General features: G+C 37.4%; 1 protein-coding gene across 1 annotated transcript in view; it reads right to left on the minus strand.

Annotated features, from left to right (window-relative positions):
• xpr1.L (xenotropic and polytropic retrovirus receptor 1 L homeolog) overlaps positions 1 to 18,292 on the minus strand; it is a gene marked incomplete at its 5' end in the record, with an annotated part of 81,776 nt that overhangs the window by 11,916 nt on the left and 51,568 nt on the right. Inside the window, 9 exon segments of the mRNA NM_001093461.1 lie at positions 1,127 to 1,321; positions 2,127 to 2,289; positions 2,427 to 2,606; positions 4,998 to 5,185; positions 5,415 to 5,496; positions 6,585 to 6,668; positions 8,109 to 8,258; positions 10,726 to 10,949; positions 11,038 to 11,139. Of these exon segments, the coding sequence (NP_001086930.1) occupies positions 1,127 to 1,321; positions 2,127 to 2,289; positions 2,427 to 2,606; positions 4,998 to 5,185; positions 5,415 to 5,496; positions 6,585 to 6,668; positions 8,109 to 8,258; positions 10,726 to 10,949; positions 11,038 to 11,139 (1,368 nt within the window).

Consider the following 18,292-nt stretch of genomic DNA (forward strand, 5'->3'; position numbering starts at 1 on the left):
TTCATGGGTGTTGATTTTTGTTGTTATAGTATATATCCTGACTTTGTATAGCTTGTATGTAAAGGACAAGGAAAGTCCTATATACTGATGAGTGCACCTCCCAGTGAATTGAATCATAGGGTTGGCTCCCCAAGCCAGTGATCCTGTAAGGACCACTATCTTACCTTGCCTGTACTGTTCCTATCAGACGGACTCAGATTTAAATGCTACTGCACATACACAAAGGTGGGGGGGGCATGCCTAACATTACATTAAAAAAAAATGCTGCCTGATTGTTATAGAGTCATTACTCCTCCACATGTTTAATCTCACAGTTATTCTTAATTTTATTGCCAGACATTTCCTTTTCAAATCAGTAGAAAAAGTTTGATGGGCACTCCACTCACCGATATTTTACATTTGGAATACATAAATAAATAAATAACGTTATAGCAACTGATTCCTTATCTCTAATGCGGTAAAACATTGTAACTAAAATTCATTGAGGTTACTGTTCAATCAAATTACAGTCCACATAAGTTACATTTTAGCTAAAGCACATTTTCCCAGATGTCGCTAGATTTCTTAATACATTTAATTTTCTACGTTTTTTTTAAAACGCACTAGTGAAAAATCGTCTTTTAGAAAAGCTGCACTTCCTAAGGCGATCCATGTATATATATGTAAAAATTTGAAAATATATGTCAAACTTTTTTCTACCGATTGTGACTCGCCTACAGCTACAGGCTTGGGCCGATGCACCCGGGCCACCTGTTTGATCTGGTGAGTTCCTTCTGATAAATTACCCTCGATACTGTTTTAGGCATTTGTGAACCCAGGAGCGGGACCTGGGGTTTCCACCACCTTTTTCAGGTGAGCTATCTTAATGCGAACGTTGTAATTGGCCGCTAGAGTTGCAATAGGCACCAAATAGCAAAGCTTTTTGTAGAAGATTTTTTAGTGCTCTAATAAGCGGCGTTCACTTTTTGTTAATTTTAAGTGAACGAAACCAAATTTAGCACAATCATTTTTGCTTGTTCTGCAAGTAGCAACCGAGGCTGATTTTTGTGCACTGCAACATACATCTCTAAAAGTGTCTAGCTTTCAATATGAAAAGACAGAAAGCCTAGTCAGGTAAAACCCTTACCTTTGTGGGTACTGTAGAGGGCAGCAAACGTGACCATGAAGAATGTAGTGGAGTATTTTCCGGCATTCACCAGGTGAGGGAAAGCTCGCTTGGTATCACGGTACCGTCTGAGACACTGGATAAACCGTAGCCAGGCAGGAATACACTGAACCACAGCACGCACTCCATATGAATAGGAGTTACACACACTTTTAGCTGTTAGAAGTGGAGAGGTTATTATCTCACAATTGATCCTGTTCTGCATGTTTATAAATAAAAACCAGTCATTATCTGATTGCAAACGTATCCCACTTTTCTAGCCATATTTGTTAAAATGTTTAAAAAACAATTCAAAGTTAGTACGTTATATTACACCTGGTCTTAAAAGTTATTAAAAGAGCAGCAGTGGCAAAAGTACAGATTTTTGGTCAAACGACTTGAAAAATAGAATATGCTGGAGTGTATGTACAATCCCACCAGCAAAGGCATCAGTGAAGTGTGTTCTTTAGAGGGGCCCTAAGGTGGAGGCTGCATATTTACAGCAGCAGCTGGAGAAGGAGGAAAAGTAAAGTACAGATACAGCTGATAAGCAAGAATGGTGTAAAAAAATAGCATTCATTCATTTTTCTTTGATTTGTACTTTCCTCCATCTTTACACTGAAAAAAATCATACTATGAATCGCGGACATATTTTGCACGTAGCCTGATAGATTGACTCTAGCATGATCGAGCTACGTGCAACCAGCATGACTGTGTTTTTAGCATGTCAAAATAAATTGAAGTGGAACAGTTATAAACCATTAATATCTCAAATACTACCAGTGAAACGTTTCTTAAATACTGTATTCTTTAAAATGTGGGCACGTTTGTAGGAAATGCCAAGTTTCCAATTTAGCAGCATATACTTTAAATGTCCTTACACAAAGAGAAATGTACCACTACAATATCATGTGCAAGAGGACTGCCAAGTGTAGGCCAGCCCACATTTTTCCTAGGTATGATAAGTTTTATCCTATCTCACCTGATTCGACCAGTCCTTCGCTTTTTCCCCAGTTAAGCTCAAAACTGTAGAAGCAGATCATGAACTCCAGGTCCATGAGAATAATAGCCAAACTATTAAGTTGATCAGCCAGCCAGAAATCTGCAAACCCCACTTTGTGAAATGGTGCAGTGAAAACCCGAAACTAAAAAGGGATAAAAATCAGAAATTATGAAGAGAAGGGTTTCACGTTTTTGTAAATGCAATGGGCCATAGAGATAGAATATAAATAGGAGCCACTAATGAGCACAGAAAGCAGAGTAACTCTGGATGGGCACCTACCAGTAGTTTAAGGAGCCAGAATCGAGACTTGTAATAGAAGGTTTTAGTGGGATTGACAAGGAAGACCAACATTATTCCATACAGAATTAAAGGATTCAGATGCATCTGCAGGTTGATCGACAGCCCAAAAATGCAGGAGAACAGGCTGAAACACCATAATATTCCCAGGAAACCTGCAATCTAAGGGAAAGGCATGTACATCATCATTATCGCTGGCAATGGAAATTTGATAATGCATTAATGTATGTGTGGTCAGCAATCAGTAAGAAAGTAAATAATTCCTATAAATCAAAATTAACTAAACTTACAGTACCAGACAGGCCATACCTAACATTTCATTTAAAAGCATTTCCTGAAAGGCTAATTTAATAAGCAGAACAGTCCCGGATCTTCCATACTAAACATCTAATGGACACAAGCACGCCATTATCACTCCTCTTAGTTCTCCTCAGTAGACTCCTTCTTTTGCATTTGTACAGATCATTACATACATAATCCCCGAACATACAAATATCTACAAGTGCCTTAAAAATGTATTCAGTTAAATAATAACCCCTATTTGTGACACTGTTTAAAAGAAACTCTTAAAAATAAAAAAAAAATGTATTTGTATTGGTATTTGATCTCCCCCGCTTATTTTAAATATCTGGTAGAACTACCTTTTGAAGCAATAAAACGTACTTTTAACTATTTTGGGTAACTATGTGGCCACTTTGTAGGCACTGAATACTTAAGAAAACAAACTACAGGTATGGGACCTGTTATCCAGAATGCTTGGGACCTGGAGTTCTCCAGATAATGGATCTTTCCGAAATTTGAATTTTCATACCTTAAATCAACTAAAAAATAATATAAACATTAAATAAACCCAATAGGCTGGTTTTGCTTCCAATAAGGATTAATTATATTTTAGTTGGGATCAAGTACAAGGTACTGTTTTATTATAATTTCTTAAATAATTTTAAAAAGTAAAATAAACAGTTTATGGAATACCGCCTTTCTGTAATTCAGAGCTTTCTGGATAATGGGTTTCTGAATAAAAAATCTCTTACCTGTATTTCTGTCTCTTTTCAATTTCTTAATATTTTCTCCCACAACAAAGAAGTGTAACATAAAATTACAGATATGGGATTGGTTAACTGGAAACCCGTTATTCAAAAAGCTCCGAATTAGGGAAAGGCTGTCTCCCATAAACTCCATTTTATTTAAATAATCCAAATTTAAAGACATGATTGCCTTTTTCTCTGTAGAACCTTGTACTTGATCTAAACTAATATATAATTAATCCTTATTGGAAGCAAAACCAGCCTATTGGGTTAATTTAATGTTTAAAAGGATTTTCTAGTTGACTTAACGTATGAATATCCAAGTTACAGAAAGATCCATTATCTGGAATACCCCAGTTCCTGAGCATTCTGGATAACAGGTCCCATACCTGTATTATCTTTTATTCATGTAGCTCTAACATATGCTGCAGAGCTTGACAGAGATTATGCATCATTCACATCAGTCCCTATTAGGGTTGCCACCTTTTCTGGAAAAGAATACTGGCCTTCCTGTATATTTATCTTTTTTCCCTATTAATAACATTGGAATCAACCATCATTTTTACCGCCCAGGCCAGTAAAATACCAGCCAGGTGGCAACCCTAGTCCTTACCCTAGGGCAATTTACAATCTAATGTCTCTATCATACACATATACACTAAGGAAAATGTTATCAACCTGCCTTTACGTCTTTGGAGTGTGGGAGGAAACTAGACCACCAGGTTGAACACAAAGCAAACATACAAACTCATTGAAGATAGTATCCTAGCTAGATTTAAAGGAGAACTAAACCCTAAAAATGGAATATGGCTAAAAATGCCATGTTTTATATACTGAACTTATTGCACCAGCCTAAAGTTTCAGCTTCTCAATAGCAGCAATGATCCAGGACTTCAAACTTGTCACAGGGGGTCACCATCTTGGAAAGTGTCTGCGACACTCACATGCTCAGTGGGTTCTGAGCAGCTGTTGAGAAGCTAAGCTTAGGGGTTGTTAATTATCCAGCAGAAAATGAGGTTGGCCTGTAATATAAGCTGATGCTACAGGAATGATTATTAGATTCTCATGCTAGTTGCAATGGTTTATGTGCTGCCATGTAGTAATTATCTGTATTAATTACTACTCAGCCTTATACTCTGACATTTATATTCTATGTGTACTGTATATTTTGAGTTGGTCCCTTAGCTCAGTAAGTGACAGCAGCACAGAGCATGTGCAGTGAATCAGCAGAAAAGAAGATGGGGAGCTACTGGGGCATCTTTGGGGGAACAGATTTTTACTGCTAAAGGGTTGTGGTTGCCTGGGGCTGGTACAGAAGCCTAATATATAATGTACAACATTTCTAGCCTACTACTTTACTTTAACTTTCCTTGTCCTTTAACTAAGCCCAACCCACTGAGCCACAGTGATGCTCAGCTTTAAAATAAAAGTAAAAACATTTTAGTAGCAATTTTTTTAATTCTTTTTGTCAGTTACCTATATAAAAAGCAAATTTCGAAGCTACCAAAAATCACAAAATCCTTACCTCAAAAAGATGCTGATGGGAAAGGTTATTGCGGGGATTGAGCTCAAAGATTAGGACATGGTTAACCCCTGCTTGTCTCCAGCCATATGTGTTGATGCCAAGAAGAAAGAGGAATTCAATGAGAAGAAACCCACCCCTGTAAATTCGAACCATGGGCCACACATTTTTACCCTGAAGGAAGTGGTAACCTAGAAGAAGAAAGGACAAGTTACAAATATGAATGAAATACAAAATGAATAAAAAGCAGCTTCACTTTTATGTTCATTCTTCCTATGCAATCAGGGCTTGTAGTGCTAGACAAACAGTGCACTGAGGTATGTATATAAACATGTATTCTAAAAATATTTTGAAACTTAAGATAACCATATCTCACCTAGAATTTAATGATTAAGATCATTTACATTTTTACAAACATACCTGCCATTACGACTGCCAAGTTCACAACCATAAATATGCCACAATAGAGTCCAACACGGAAGGTTGTCCAGGCTGGAGCTGGCTGAATGAAAACAGTAGTACATAGATATAACAAAAATGTTTTACACAAAGGAGACGTTGTTAGGCTTGACAAGCTATTACATTCCAGTCAATCGACAATGTGCTTGATTATAAAAATGTGATGTCCACATGTTGCCAAATGATGGTTTGGCCTAGCTGCTACTGGTAAGCCGTAACCATCAATACATTCTGAGGGCGCTGTACCAAAAGCTCCTTGACAGCATTAAATACTTAAAGGGATTCCGTCATGATTTTTATGATGTCGTTTTTATTTCTAAATTACACTTACACTGCAAATAATTTACTCTACCATATAAAATTTCATTCCTGAACCAGCAAGTGTATTTTTTTAGTAAATAGCAATACTGATAATATTGGTGTGTAGGCAGCCATCTCAGGTCAGTTTGCCTGGTCATATGCTTTCAGAAAGATCCAACACTTTAGGATGGAACTGCTTTCTGGCAGGCTGTTGTTGCAGTGGGACCTGGAGTGCTGTTCTTAGATCTACCAGGGAGATGTTTTCATGTTAGATGTTAGGGAGCTGCTATGTGGTTCCCTTCTCATTGTTCTGTTGTTAGGCTGCTGGGGGATGGGGGAAGGGGAGAGGGGTGATACCACTCCAACTTGCAGTACAGCAGTAAAGAGTGACTGAAGTTTATCAGAGCACAAATCACATGACTGGGGCAGCTGGGAAACTGACAATATGTCCAGCCCCATGTCAGATTTCAAAATTAAATATAAAAAAAATCTATTTGCTCTTTTGAGAACTGATTTCAGTGCAGAATTCTGCTGGAGCAGCACTATTAACTGTTTTTTCCCCAAGACAGTATCCCTTTAACACAAATTAATAATGTTGTGAAAAATAAATATGGACCACGTGATTTCAGTTTTAAAAGTGCTATATGACAGTCATTATATCTGTCAGCAAGTAAAAAAAAGTCCTGCTGTTGTTATGCAAATCTGGGACTGCAACGACGAAAGAATTCATAACACTGACAAAATTTGCAGAAAGGGATTAAAATATTTAAAGCAATGAAGCAATAAAAGCTGATTGTTCAAATGTTAATCCTTCCAAATAAAGCTTCTTACCTGGGCTGCACCAAGAGGTGGCACCCGCAAGCGTTTCATGGCTTTTTGTCTGTCCCCACTTTCTAATTCATTGGTAACAACAGTCTGAGTAAAGCAGAAACAGAATGAAAGAGTTAAATGACAAAAATCATGCTGTTAACCTGAGATCAATTCTGCAAATTTTACAAGGTAACCGATGCCTAACATAGGTTGTGATGTATAGAATTTATTGAGTCACTTTGAGTCTTTGTATCCGGGAGTGCAATTTTGTTTTATCTTCTACTGTACGGCAAAATTGTGTCAGTACCTGCATTTATTTTGGCCACATTAAATAGCAGGGATGCACCAAATCCACACATATGCAACTTTACATAATAGTAAGGGTTCCGATTTGGTTTGGTTCGTCCAGGCATTTGAATTTAGCCTCTAAATCCTGCCAAAAGGCAGGACAACAAAAATAGTTTTAGCGGTTGTGAGGTATATTTTAGTTGGTAAAATATAGGTAGGTAAATAAATGTTGCATACAATATAGCCAGTTCTGGTATTATATTAGCATTTAACTTATCTGATTTTATTAAAAAGGAGGAGGAGGAAAGGCTAAAATTAAGTAAGTAAGTTTTATCAGAAAGGTCTATATTAAAAAACAGTAACCCCTCAAAGTAATGCTGCTCAGAGTCCTCTGTCAAAAGAAACACAGCATTTCTTTCCTTCTATTGCGTATCAGTCTGTATCAGACTTCCTTCTTTCAGCTTAAACCTCTAGGGCTTGAGCATGCTCAGCGTGCTCCTCTCACCCCCTCCCTCCTCCTCTCCCTGCTGCAGGGAGAGACTCAGGCAGGACGTGATGTCACACCAAGCTAATATGGCAGCTGATATCCTAAACAAACAGAGAAAGCTTCTAGAACGGTTTACTCTGGTATGGAAAAGCATTCTGCAGAATAGAGTTAGTGTTATAGCTTGCACTATTGTGGCTAATCTATTGGCAATAAACTGCTTCAGTAGCTTTCCTTTGCCTTTAAAAGTTTCCTTCTCCTTTAAAAGTTGCTTTGGGGCCCCATATTCTTCTCACATTACGCTCAGCACCACACAAGTACAGTTTTTAACATCCCTATTACAGACACTGTATAGATTTAATTCAAACCCAGACCCCAGACAAGCCTTTCCTGCCACTGACTGCTGCATACAAATACATCACCTGCAACCCACACCCTGTGACCCTGGCAGTTAGCTTATACTTGGTGAAGTTCTGAAGACAGAAACTTGTCCAGTACTGCAGTCACCTCACCACTGATAGAACAACTTTCTTAAGAAGCTGATAAATGTACACTTCTCCACTACCTATACCTCAAGGGGCTACTTCAGAAAGCATTTCTATCACTGGTGAGTTTATTTTCACATCAAGGGCAACAGGAAAGTTTCGAGCCATATTTAGCTTTATATTTTGGCGAGTATATATAGATACCATAACACAGATATACACTGTGTTCATCACAGATGCAGGATAATGCAAAGACAATTAGTGTAATAGAACACACAAATTAGTAACCTCAGTCTCAGAGATCAGCTGGTTAATTTTTTTGCAGGTGTAAAATGGTGCCACCTCCACATGCGCAACACGCCAGTCTGCACCACGACTTGTCTCCAGGATCTTGTCATGTTTCTTAAGGATTTTACGAAACCCTGTAAAGTTTAAATTCTGAAAGAAAAAAAAAAAGGAATTATAAAGACTTTCTAGCTTCCTAAAGACAGTGTCTAAATAGAGGGGAGTTTAAAGGGGTGGTTGACCTTTAAGTTAACTTTTAGTATGCTATAGAATGGCTATTCTAAGCAACTTTTAAATTGGTTTTCATTATTTATTTTTAATAGTTTTTAAATTAGTTCTTAAAACTCAACTTTCAAATGGGGGTAGAAAATAAAGACAACAAAAACTACAAATAATAAAAAATTAAAACCAATTGCAAATTGTCCCAGAATATCACTCTCTATATCATACTAAAAGTTTATATAAAGGTGAAAACCCCCTTTAAACTGTCATTTTGCTGATTAAGAGATCAGAAGAGCTGCCCCAAAGTTATGTCAAAAAAAGGTGCCCAAAGCTCCAAATGTAATTTACATTACTAGCAATGATTAAGATACAAGAGTCTGGTATTTCTATTGATGCAGCATATATTTATGGCCAGATTTATTTGTGTGTGTTTTTTTTATGTTACTGGGAGCATACACCCCACTGTATATTAGACCTGGACAAAAATGTATCAGACCTGTGTGGGCTATTGCAAGCACAGTTATGGAAACTAATATCTGAAAATTAATTATACAGACATTTTGGAAAACCAGCATTATGTGTATGACTTCAATAGTAGGTAAATTAAATTCTTATAAAATCTGGAAAATCTCATGCGCTAAACTTGTACAGCCATTGATGCTTTATAATGCCCAATATCCACAACTCCAGCACCTTTTTAGAACCACCTCCCAGAAGTATTCAGTTGGTGTGGGTTTAACATCTGCTAGTATGAGTGATGTGAGAGATGTGCTACTTTGAGTGAAGTGTAGGCTACTGTTACTCGGAGATATTGGTCAAGAAGGTATTCGTGAGAAACTTGCTGCTTTGAAGTGTTGTGAGTAATATCTACATTTACCTGTGAGTGTGTGATTGGTATGTGTAGTACTGGGAGATCTGTGCTGCTGTATAAATCATGTGTGAGATCTGTGCAAAGGAATGTAAGAGCTGGTGTTCTTAGAATGCCAATCTATTTCAATCATAGGTATTGCACCGTTGCAAAATATTCTTTGAATATAAATATTCACATCTTAACCACAATAAAAAAAAAAATCAGAACTTACCATGTTACAATTTAAATTAAGACTGGGTGCTATTATGAGTAAAGTTTATAGTCATATTTCCAAACCTTTCAACATTCAGTTTACTTGGTTTAACTCTAAGCTAACTTTTGTATTACAGAATGACCAATTCTAAGCAACTTTTGGTTTTCATTATTTATTTAATATATATTTATTTATTTTATATAATATATTATCTGACTCTTACCAGCTTTGAAATGGGGGTCAAAACAAATGCTCTGGAAGGCTACAAATTTATTGTCATTGCTACTTTTTATTAAAATCTACTGTTCATATTCTAGTCTCTTATCCAAATCAATGCATGGTTGCTAGGGTAATTTGGATCCTATCAACTAGATTGATGAAATAGCAAACTGGAAAGCTGCTGAATAATAAGCTAAATTACGCAAAAAAACACAAATAATAATAAATGAAAGCCTATTATAAAATTGTCTCAGAATATTACTATAATAATAAAAGTTAAAGGGATTCTGTCATGATTTTGATGTGTCATTTTCTAAATTACACTTACACTGCAAATAATTCAGGCTGTTGTTTCTCCTACTCAATGTAACTAAATGTGTAGCAGTGGGACCTGGATTTTATTATTGAGTGCTGTTCCTAAATCTACCAAGCAGCTGTTATCTTGTGTTAGGGAGCTGCTATCTGGTTTCCTTCCCATTGTTCTGTTGTTAGGCTACTAGGGGAAAAGGGAGGGGGGTGATATCACTCCAACTTGCAGTACAGCAGTAAAGAGTGACTGAAGTTTATCAGAGCACAAGCCACATGACTCGGGGCAGCTGGGAAACTGACAATATGTCTAGCCCCATGTCTAGCCCCGATTTCAAAATGAAATATAAAAAAATCTGTTTGGTCATTTGAAAATCAGATTTCAGTACAGAATTCTGCTGGAGCAGCATTATTAACTGATGTATTTTGAAAAAAAATAGTTTTTCCCATGAAGTATCCCTTTAACTCAATGGTTAATTCACTTCTGTTGACACACACCCAAAATTGTATTTTATATAGTCATTTTATATGAAACTCACACAAACGCCTATATACTTTGAAAAAATTAGGCACGAAATGGAGAGACACCGCAAACACCATGTGTACTGCTTCTGGTGACTCAATAGGAATCATGGCTAAAATAAGCGAGGTTTGTGGAACTGAATTTGGTTCCCAGTTTTTGCTCTTATAAATGCCAATTTTTCTTAATTTTTCCATGATTACAACTGTTTACATCCTCTTTCCAATGTAACGATCAGTCATGTGTTCCTACTGAAGTAAAAAACGAGTGAAGGTTGCTGAATACGTACCTGGTAGTTCTGAAGCAGAATCAAGCTCAGATAGAACTCACTGAATGCTAGTTTCAGGTCCTTTATGTTTCTGTGCTGGACCCGCTCCTCATGTGTCAGAGCAAACACTGCCTTTCTACGCTGCCGAAGGCCTGGTACGACGCTGCTCTCCCTCTGTGCATCAAGTGAAGATTGCAGTTCATTTTGTAAGGTTGCTGAACGACGTTGGGCCTCTGCCAATTTTTCTATAAGCAAATTAGGAAAGTCAGTATTTGGAATACGAAATGCGAGTCACCTTCAGAGTGAACATTTTGCATTCTGCTGTCCAGTTACCTGAATAAAATGTGTTGATTTTGGCAAGTTCCTTCTCACATGTCTGAAAGAATTTTTCTTCAAACTTGGCATAATACCTCTTCACGGTGTCCTCATCAGTTACTAGAAGAGAAAAGTAATGAGGTGTTTACTCAAAGAATAACCCGCACACAACTCATTGACCAATATAAAATTGTCTTTGCATGCTTATACATACACTGCACTTCCAGACAGTGTGTGAGACAGAGCTGGACAAATGCATTGACAGTAAGTAGGACACGCAAAAACCACACATTAGGAAGTGACATTAACACATCCAATGTGCCCCTTCTCCCTTGGGGACTTTACTTTTCTTGTTGGACATTGACAAAGGAATCTCCTTACATTTTTCATGGTTTTCACAAACACTGCTCAAAGTAAGTAACTGATGTAGAGAAACAATGCACAGCATGAATCTGTGGCAAGTGTGTGCCTGTGTGTACATTCAATCTATTTCGGCCAGCATTTCTACACATCCCAAGGCTATTAATTATATGACAAATGCAGACATGTGTCCCCTTCCTTTGCTGTTGATAAGAGTGGCCTTGAGCACACACAGCATGACAGCAGCATGTTAACAGCTCAGTCAAAAACAAAATGTCTCCCATTTGTTTCTTAGGCTTTTAGAGACCTGAGGACCAAAGACGATGTAACATTTAGAACCTCATTACGTGGCTAATGCGCCTTATTTATATCTGGAGGGGGCAGAGCCAGCGAGTTCAAGCATTTTGTCTATGACAAGCAAAAGTCTTTTTAGAATTGAGGCAATTGAGCATGCACTCAAAAATCCAACTTTGACGGACTATGGTAAAATAAAAGATTTATATTTGCTAAGGTTTTCTTAAGGTGAAGGTGTCCAAGCACCTTGCAGCACAAAAAGCGTAAGGCTTTTATGGACATATAAACCTTAATAAAGATAAACCTTTACTTTAATCCGTCAACATTGGAGTTTTTGGGTACATGCTCAATTTTGTGTGATCCACTCCCTCTAGATGTAGGTTTGGGGCAAGGCATTCCAAACCCAACATTTCTACTTCACCGTGTCTGTACATGTTTACCTTGATGGCCATTGCTTTCTTTGGATTCTTTTTAGAAAGGGACCTCAAATAAGTTTGGTAGTCAGCATTGTGACGTGGGATTTGGTATGGAATTGATTTATATTTATAAATATATATCTAAATCACTACTAATAAAAAAAATTCCAAATTCTTTATGTTGGAGGGTTTTCACTGCATTAAATTAAACCATCGCTTCCCACCAAAAAATAGATGTTAACCTGATTTTTGGGGTCCAGACCAAAAGATAATGTGTGTAAATAATTTGAATAGATTTCACCCTCAACAGCCTATTTAACCTGTCATAGAAGCCGTAAATAATATTTTCCTCACACTCTGTGGTGAACTGCTGATCTTTTTTTCCCACTTCTTCACATGATTAACACAATGCCAAATTAAACTCTCTAATCCCCAATTACTGGAAAAAAATCACTAGGTCACTTCTTTTCCTAATTACTGTTCCACATAACAGGCAACTTGTTTTCCATGGGTAGAAGGTTTGGTGGCTAATGAAATGGACCCAAAGATGTCTGGTTATTGTCATTGAGACACCTCAATTAAAATCCCAGACCTCAAGAAACCATAATAAGAGTGTAAGCTATCCAAAATGCTATGTAACAAAAAAAATACAATAATACATATGCTTTTATCTAGAATATATACAGTTTTATTCAAGCATTGGACAGATAATTCAGTTACCCATCTACCTGCTGGCTGCTCAGTTTATTTAAACCATGTTTCAGCAAAAGCTTTATTTCTTTTCTAATATCCAGAAGAGCTCACGGTTAGTGTTCATTTTCTGACATATCAAGTGTTTCTCACAGGAGGACAAGCTACAAGAAGGTTCCTCCTTCCAAAATAGGTTTGGTACTGAACAGAATTAGATGCATTTTATAAGGAATCTTGCAAACAAGTTCAGGTTTCTGCTTTACCATTTTGGGTACCCAAATTCTGCAATCACGATTCCTATTTCCCCTGGCCTCTCCAGGATGTATGCCTGGTGTTTGGAAAAGAGGTCGGCACCTCTCCAATGTACTCAAAGAAAAGAAATAACCAAACACACGAGGGCAAGTGTAGCGGGGCGAACCCCTGCGTGTTTAATTCACGTCGTGTTACTAACGTGAATTAACCACACAGGGGTTCGCCCCGCTACACTTGCCCTCGTGTGTTTGGGGATTTCTTTTGAGTACCCAGGCAAGGTACCCATAGATTTGCTGCACAATCAGGGGATCAGGGACTTTCTGCATGAAACCTAACCGGTATTCCATATGTAGCTGACCCAATGCAGTTCTCCATGGCAAAGTTAAAACGTAACGGATCTGTGACCTCTTTTCAAATATCCTATGTACGTTAAGTATAGCTGTATAACAACAATGACTATAATGTTTGAAATCACTTACAGGATTTCTTAGTTGATTTTCACCTGACACACACATATGGTGCCGTAAAATTATTTAAGACCCATGACCAATTCTCTAAAGCTTAGTCAATAAATCCTGCACTGAAATGTTGCTCTTAATGATATTTGCATTTTATTTTAAATTCATGTTGCTCTTAATGATATTTTCACTTTAAAATACTAAAGTCTAAAGTTAGTTTATCATCTTAAAATTTGATGTTAGGAATAAAAATAACTTTCCTATGTGCGTATTTAGTTCCTGTATTGTGGAAGTCAGACATTTACACAGGTCCAAACACATAGGGAGCTATTTATTAAGGTTTGAGTTGTGTTTTCCACGAAATTTGAATTTCCAAAGTAAATTATTTTGTCAAAAATCACATTTTCAGATTAAATTAAAAAAAATCTAATTTTTCGAGATTTATTATACCCGACCCTGGAAATAACTTGAATCTGAAAAAACACTATCTAAAAGCTGTCAAGGTCATGTAAGAGTCAATAGCAGATGTCCCTTGAACCATTTGAAGATGTTAATAGCCTTAATGATGTTCGGAGGGGTTTTCCTGAAAACTCAATCAAATCGAGTTTTTTTTAACCTAAAAACTCGATTCATTTGAGTTTTCGGGTTTTGCAACTTGAACTCGCTGAATCCAGTTTTTCCCATTTGAGTTTTTTCTTAAATAAGAAACCATTCGAGTTGTGAATTCATTGGAGGGTTAAAAAAAAAAAATCTAACATTCGACCTTTGATAAATAACACCCATAGTATCTACCAATGAATCATCAAAACAGCAGCCACATTTTCTGGCTTTAAAAGCCTCAGATAGGATGATGATAGAAAGATGCTTTGACACCTGCAGGATATCAACTCTCACGCAGGAGACAAAGCACCTGAATCTCTAGCAATATAAAACAAGTTACATGTGGCGATCTGGTGTAATACAAGTATATGTGACAATGCAGAAGACAGAATCTTTTTTACAATAAAGCAAGTTTGCTGAAAGAAAAGTGTTTTACCTGATGCAATTTCAATGCAAATAGATAGAAATGTATTTTAGGGCTCTTTGTCGCTTAAGCGAGCCTTCAGGCAATGACAAATAAGGAGATTAATTGCCCTGTGATGAATCACCTCTAGCGCAGGTGACTAATCTCCTCCAAATACTTCCCTGGTGGCTAACATGCAAATGGGAAAACAAAGGGGAAAAGTCACCTGAAGTTTACTTGCAAGTCAACTGTAAAATGGAGATTAAAGAACATTTAAAAGTGGTAGAGATTGAGTAATACAAAAGAAAAAAATTAGGAAAAGGGGCAACTAGGGGCAAATTTACTAAAAACTGATCTCACAAGTAGTCAAGATTTTTAGAGTTATAGTAATCTTATACAGTTCAATTGGATGTTCATTATCAGGACAATTTTCAGACACACTTCCATTGGAAAGATTTAGAAGTGCAAGGTTACAATTTCTGAATCATTTTAAGTGCGAAAATTACTATTACGATTGTGTTGGTGGTTTATTAGACACCGGAAGCTGGCAGTTGCTATTATTTGTTTGTTCTAAGCAAACAAGGAGGATACTTATGAGAGAACAGAACAGTCTATGAATACTCTAAAACATTTACACAATTCAACGAGACAGAACCACCCAACAATATTAAGCTTTGCATAACAGATAATAACAAGTAGAACAGGGTGGCTGGCACATTAAGGAAGCCATTAATCAAAAATTACAGCTAGAGTGTAATTCTATTGCAGCATGGAAAAAGTTTTTAGTCAGATAAGACTAAAGAATATGAAAGCCTAAGATGAAGAAAAATAAATGGACGGATCCGGGGGGTTGCGCTTCCCAACAGAATTGCCAGATAGGAGTATGAACCATGGAATGACATTTCTAGACCTGGCTCATCTTTACAAGAGCTAGGACAATATGCTGTCTAGTAGTATTGGGGAGAAGATAAAGGCTGGGCCTAGACAGATTGTGATGATTGTGGGAAGTTGTTAGGGTAATCTCTCATCCTGGTTGCTACAATGGAACAGTTTGCCGCTCTCTGGAGGAAGGGATTGGCATGGCACACCAAGAATTTAGATCACGTCTGTAAGTAAAAGTGTAATGTGCAGCACGTCGCTTTGCACTGCCAACAATGCCTTTGGAAGAGGAGTGGTGTTTTATAAAATTCAGGAGTCCATGTTTTTCAGGGAGACAACCAAAATCCAAGTCATGCTTTTAATTGTTTCCTGTGTTGATAGGCTGCAGTGGAAGAATAGCCTTTCCGATTAGAGAAAACCTGCTTTCCAGGCATTCCTATGACTCATTCGTTACAGGCAATGGTTATCCTTAAAGGGATACTGTCATGGGAAAAAAAATTTTTTTCAAATCAAATCAGTTAATAGTGCTGCTCCAGCAGAATTCTGCACTGAAATCCATTTCTCAAAAGAGCAAACAGATTTTTTTATATTCAATTTTGAAATCTGACATGGGGCTAGACATATTGTCAATTTCCCAGCTGCCCCAAGTCATGTGACTTGTGCTCTGATAAACTTCAATCACTCTTTACTGCTGTACTGCAAGTTGGAGTGATATCACCCCCTCCCTTTCCCCCCCCCCAGCAGCCAAACAAAAGAACAATGGGAAGGTAACCAGATAACAGCTCCCTAACACAAGATAACAGCTCCCTGGTAGATCTAAGAACAACACTCATTAGTAAAAACCCATGTCCCACTGAGACACATTCAGTTACATTGAGAAGGAAAAACAGCAGCCTGCCAGAAAGCATTTCTCTCCTGAAGTGCAGGCACAAGTCACATGACCTGGGGCAGCTGGGAAATTGACAAAATGTCTAGCCCCATGTCAGATTTCAAAATTGAATTAAAAAAAATCTGTTTGCTCTTTCGAGAAATGGATTTCAGTGCAGAATTCTGCTGGAGCAGCACTATTAACTGGTTCATTTTGAAAAAAAATTTTTTCCCCATGACAGTATCCCTTTAAGGAGCTAAATAAACACAAAACTAACAGTAAAACCAATCCCCTAATGCAAGGAGAATATCAGTTAGTCAGAATTAAAATAAATCAATTTCTCAAATGGCATATTATGCACTAAAACAGCTTGCGGTATTCCAGCTAACACTTCTGATTAAAGGATCAGTAAAACAACAAAATGAAGATGTCCTAAAATCATTTACACTCTGTTTTCTTAGTGCTCAATTTAAAATGTGCACTTTATATTCTATTGCAGGGGGCAATTTTTGAAAGGGTCCCTTGTTTCATTAGCATAATTGAAAAAAAACATATACGCTGACACCATAGTAATAAAATATTTAATGTGACATGATATATTATTTAATTTATGGTGATACTGTTTCTAAGTGTCCTTTAATTTTATCACATGTACTGGGGGGTCACCTTGGTTTCCTTTGTTGGTTGATTTGTGTGTTTTCTTTCCTTATACAATTCACTTTGCTGAACCAGCTGTAGCTGTTGTAGCTATGTGATTGATTGGTGATGCATCCAATACCAGGGCAATGGTGGGGTTAGCAGATGCGTATAGAAGGACAAGGAAAATGGACACTAGTTTACAGAAAACCCTTTCCTTACTAAAGCCTCACAATTACAATTTAAATGAACCCTAATGGCCCAAAAACTGTTACAGGTATGGGATCCGTTACGGAAAGGCTGTCTCCAGCAGACTCCATTATAATCAAAGATCCACATTTTTAAAAACTATTTCCTTTTTCTCTGTAATAATAAAACAATAGCTTGTACCTGATTCTGGATAATAGGTCCCATACCTGTAATTATAAAATGAAGACAAACAAGTAGGGATGCACCGAATCCAGGATTCGGTTCGGGATTTGTCATTTTTCAGCAGGATTCGGGTTCAGCCGAATCCTTCTGCCAGGCATATTTGCATATGCAAATTAGGGGCAGGGAGGGAAATCAAGTAACTTTTTGTCCCAAAACAAGCAAGTAAAAATGTTTTCCATTTCCCATATTTGCATATGCAAATTAGGATTTGGATACGGTTCGGTATTTGGCTGAATCTTTAGCAAAGGATTCGGGGGTTCGGCCTAATCCAAAATAGTGGATTCTGTGCATCCCTACAAACAAGCAACATTCAGGAAAGTAATATGCTACGGTACATTACCTACAGCCCTACACTATTATTACATAAGTTCAATGTGATGCAAGAGCAGTTAGCCCAAGATTATTTCTCAGCAGCCTCCAGGAAGAAATATTCAAATTCTTCATTTCAAACAAATGTAAAATGCCTTATGACATGGGTATACTACTAACCCATCCAGCTGAAAATAAAAACAATGGTGCTTACTCTCTGCTAGTGGTCTCCTTCTTACATATTGTTTAGACAGTTTGTTTTTTTACCAGGTCAGCTACAATATTGTATTTCTCTAAAATAATGTATAAAGGACATAGCAAGCTTGTGGCACCTTATGTAAACTTGTATGTGGTGTTACATGCTTCCAACCCCTAAACGCCTAAATGCTTAATCACCACAACTTTCTTACACCCTCTACACATCCATCCCCTTTTACCATTGTATGCAGGATTGCAAACGTCCTCCCGCTCCACATCCCCCCCCCATTCTAAAGTTTTGTTGCTTACGTAGTCCGAGATTTTTATTGGAGGTAGGGTTGCCGGCCCGGTTTTTGAAAGGGCTGTTTGGGTGAAAAGTGCCTGTCTGGATTTCCAAATTAGGAAGTCTGGACAGGACACCGAGGTTAATGACTTGACAATCGCTGATCACCACGTCATTAGCCTTGCCCCCCCCCCG

The sequence above is a fragment of the Xenopus laevis genome, chromosome 4L, assembly GCF_017654675.1.
Source record: "Xenopus laevis strain J_2021 chromosome 4L, Xenopus_laevis_v10.1, whole genome shotgun sequence".
Classification (NCBI taxonomy): Eukaryota; Metazoa; Chordata; class Amphibia; order Anura; family Pipidae; genus Xenopus; species Xenopus laevis.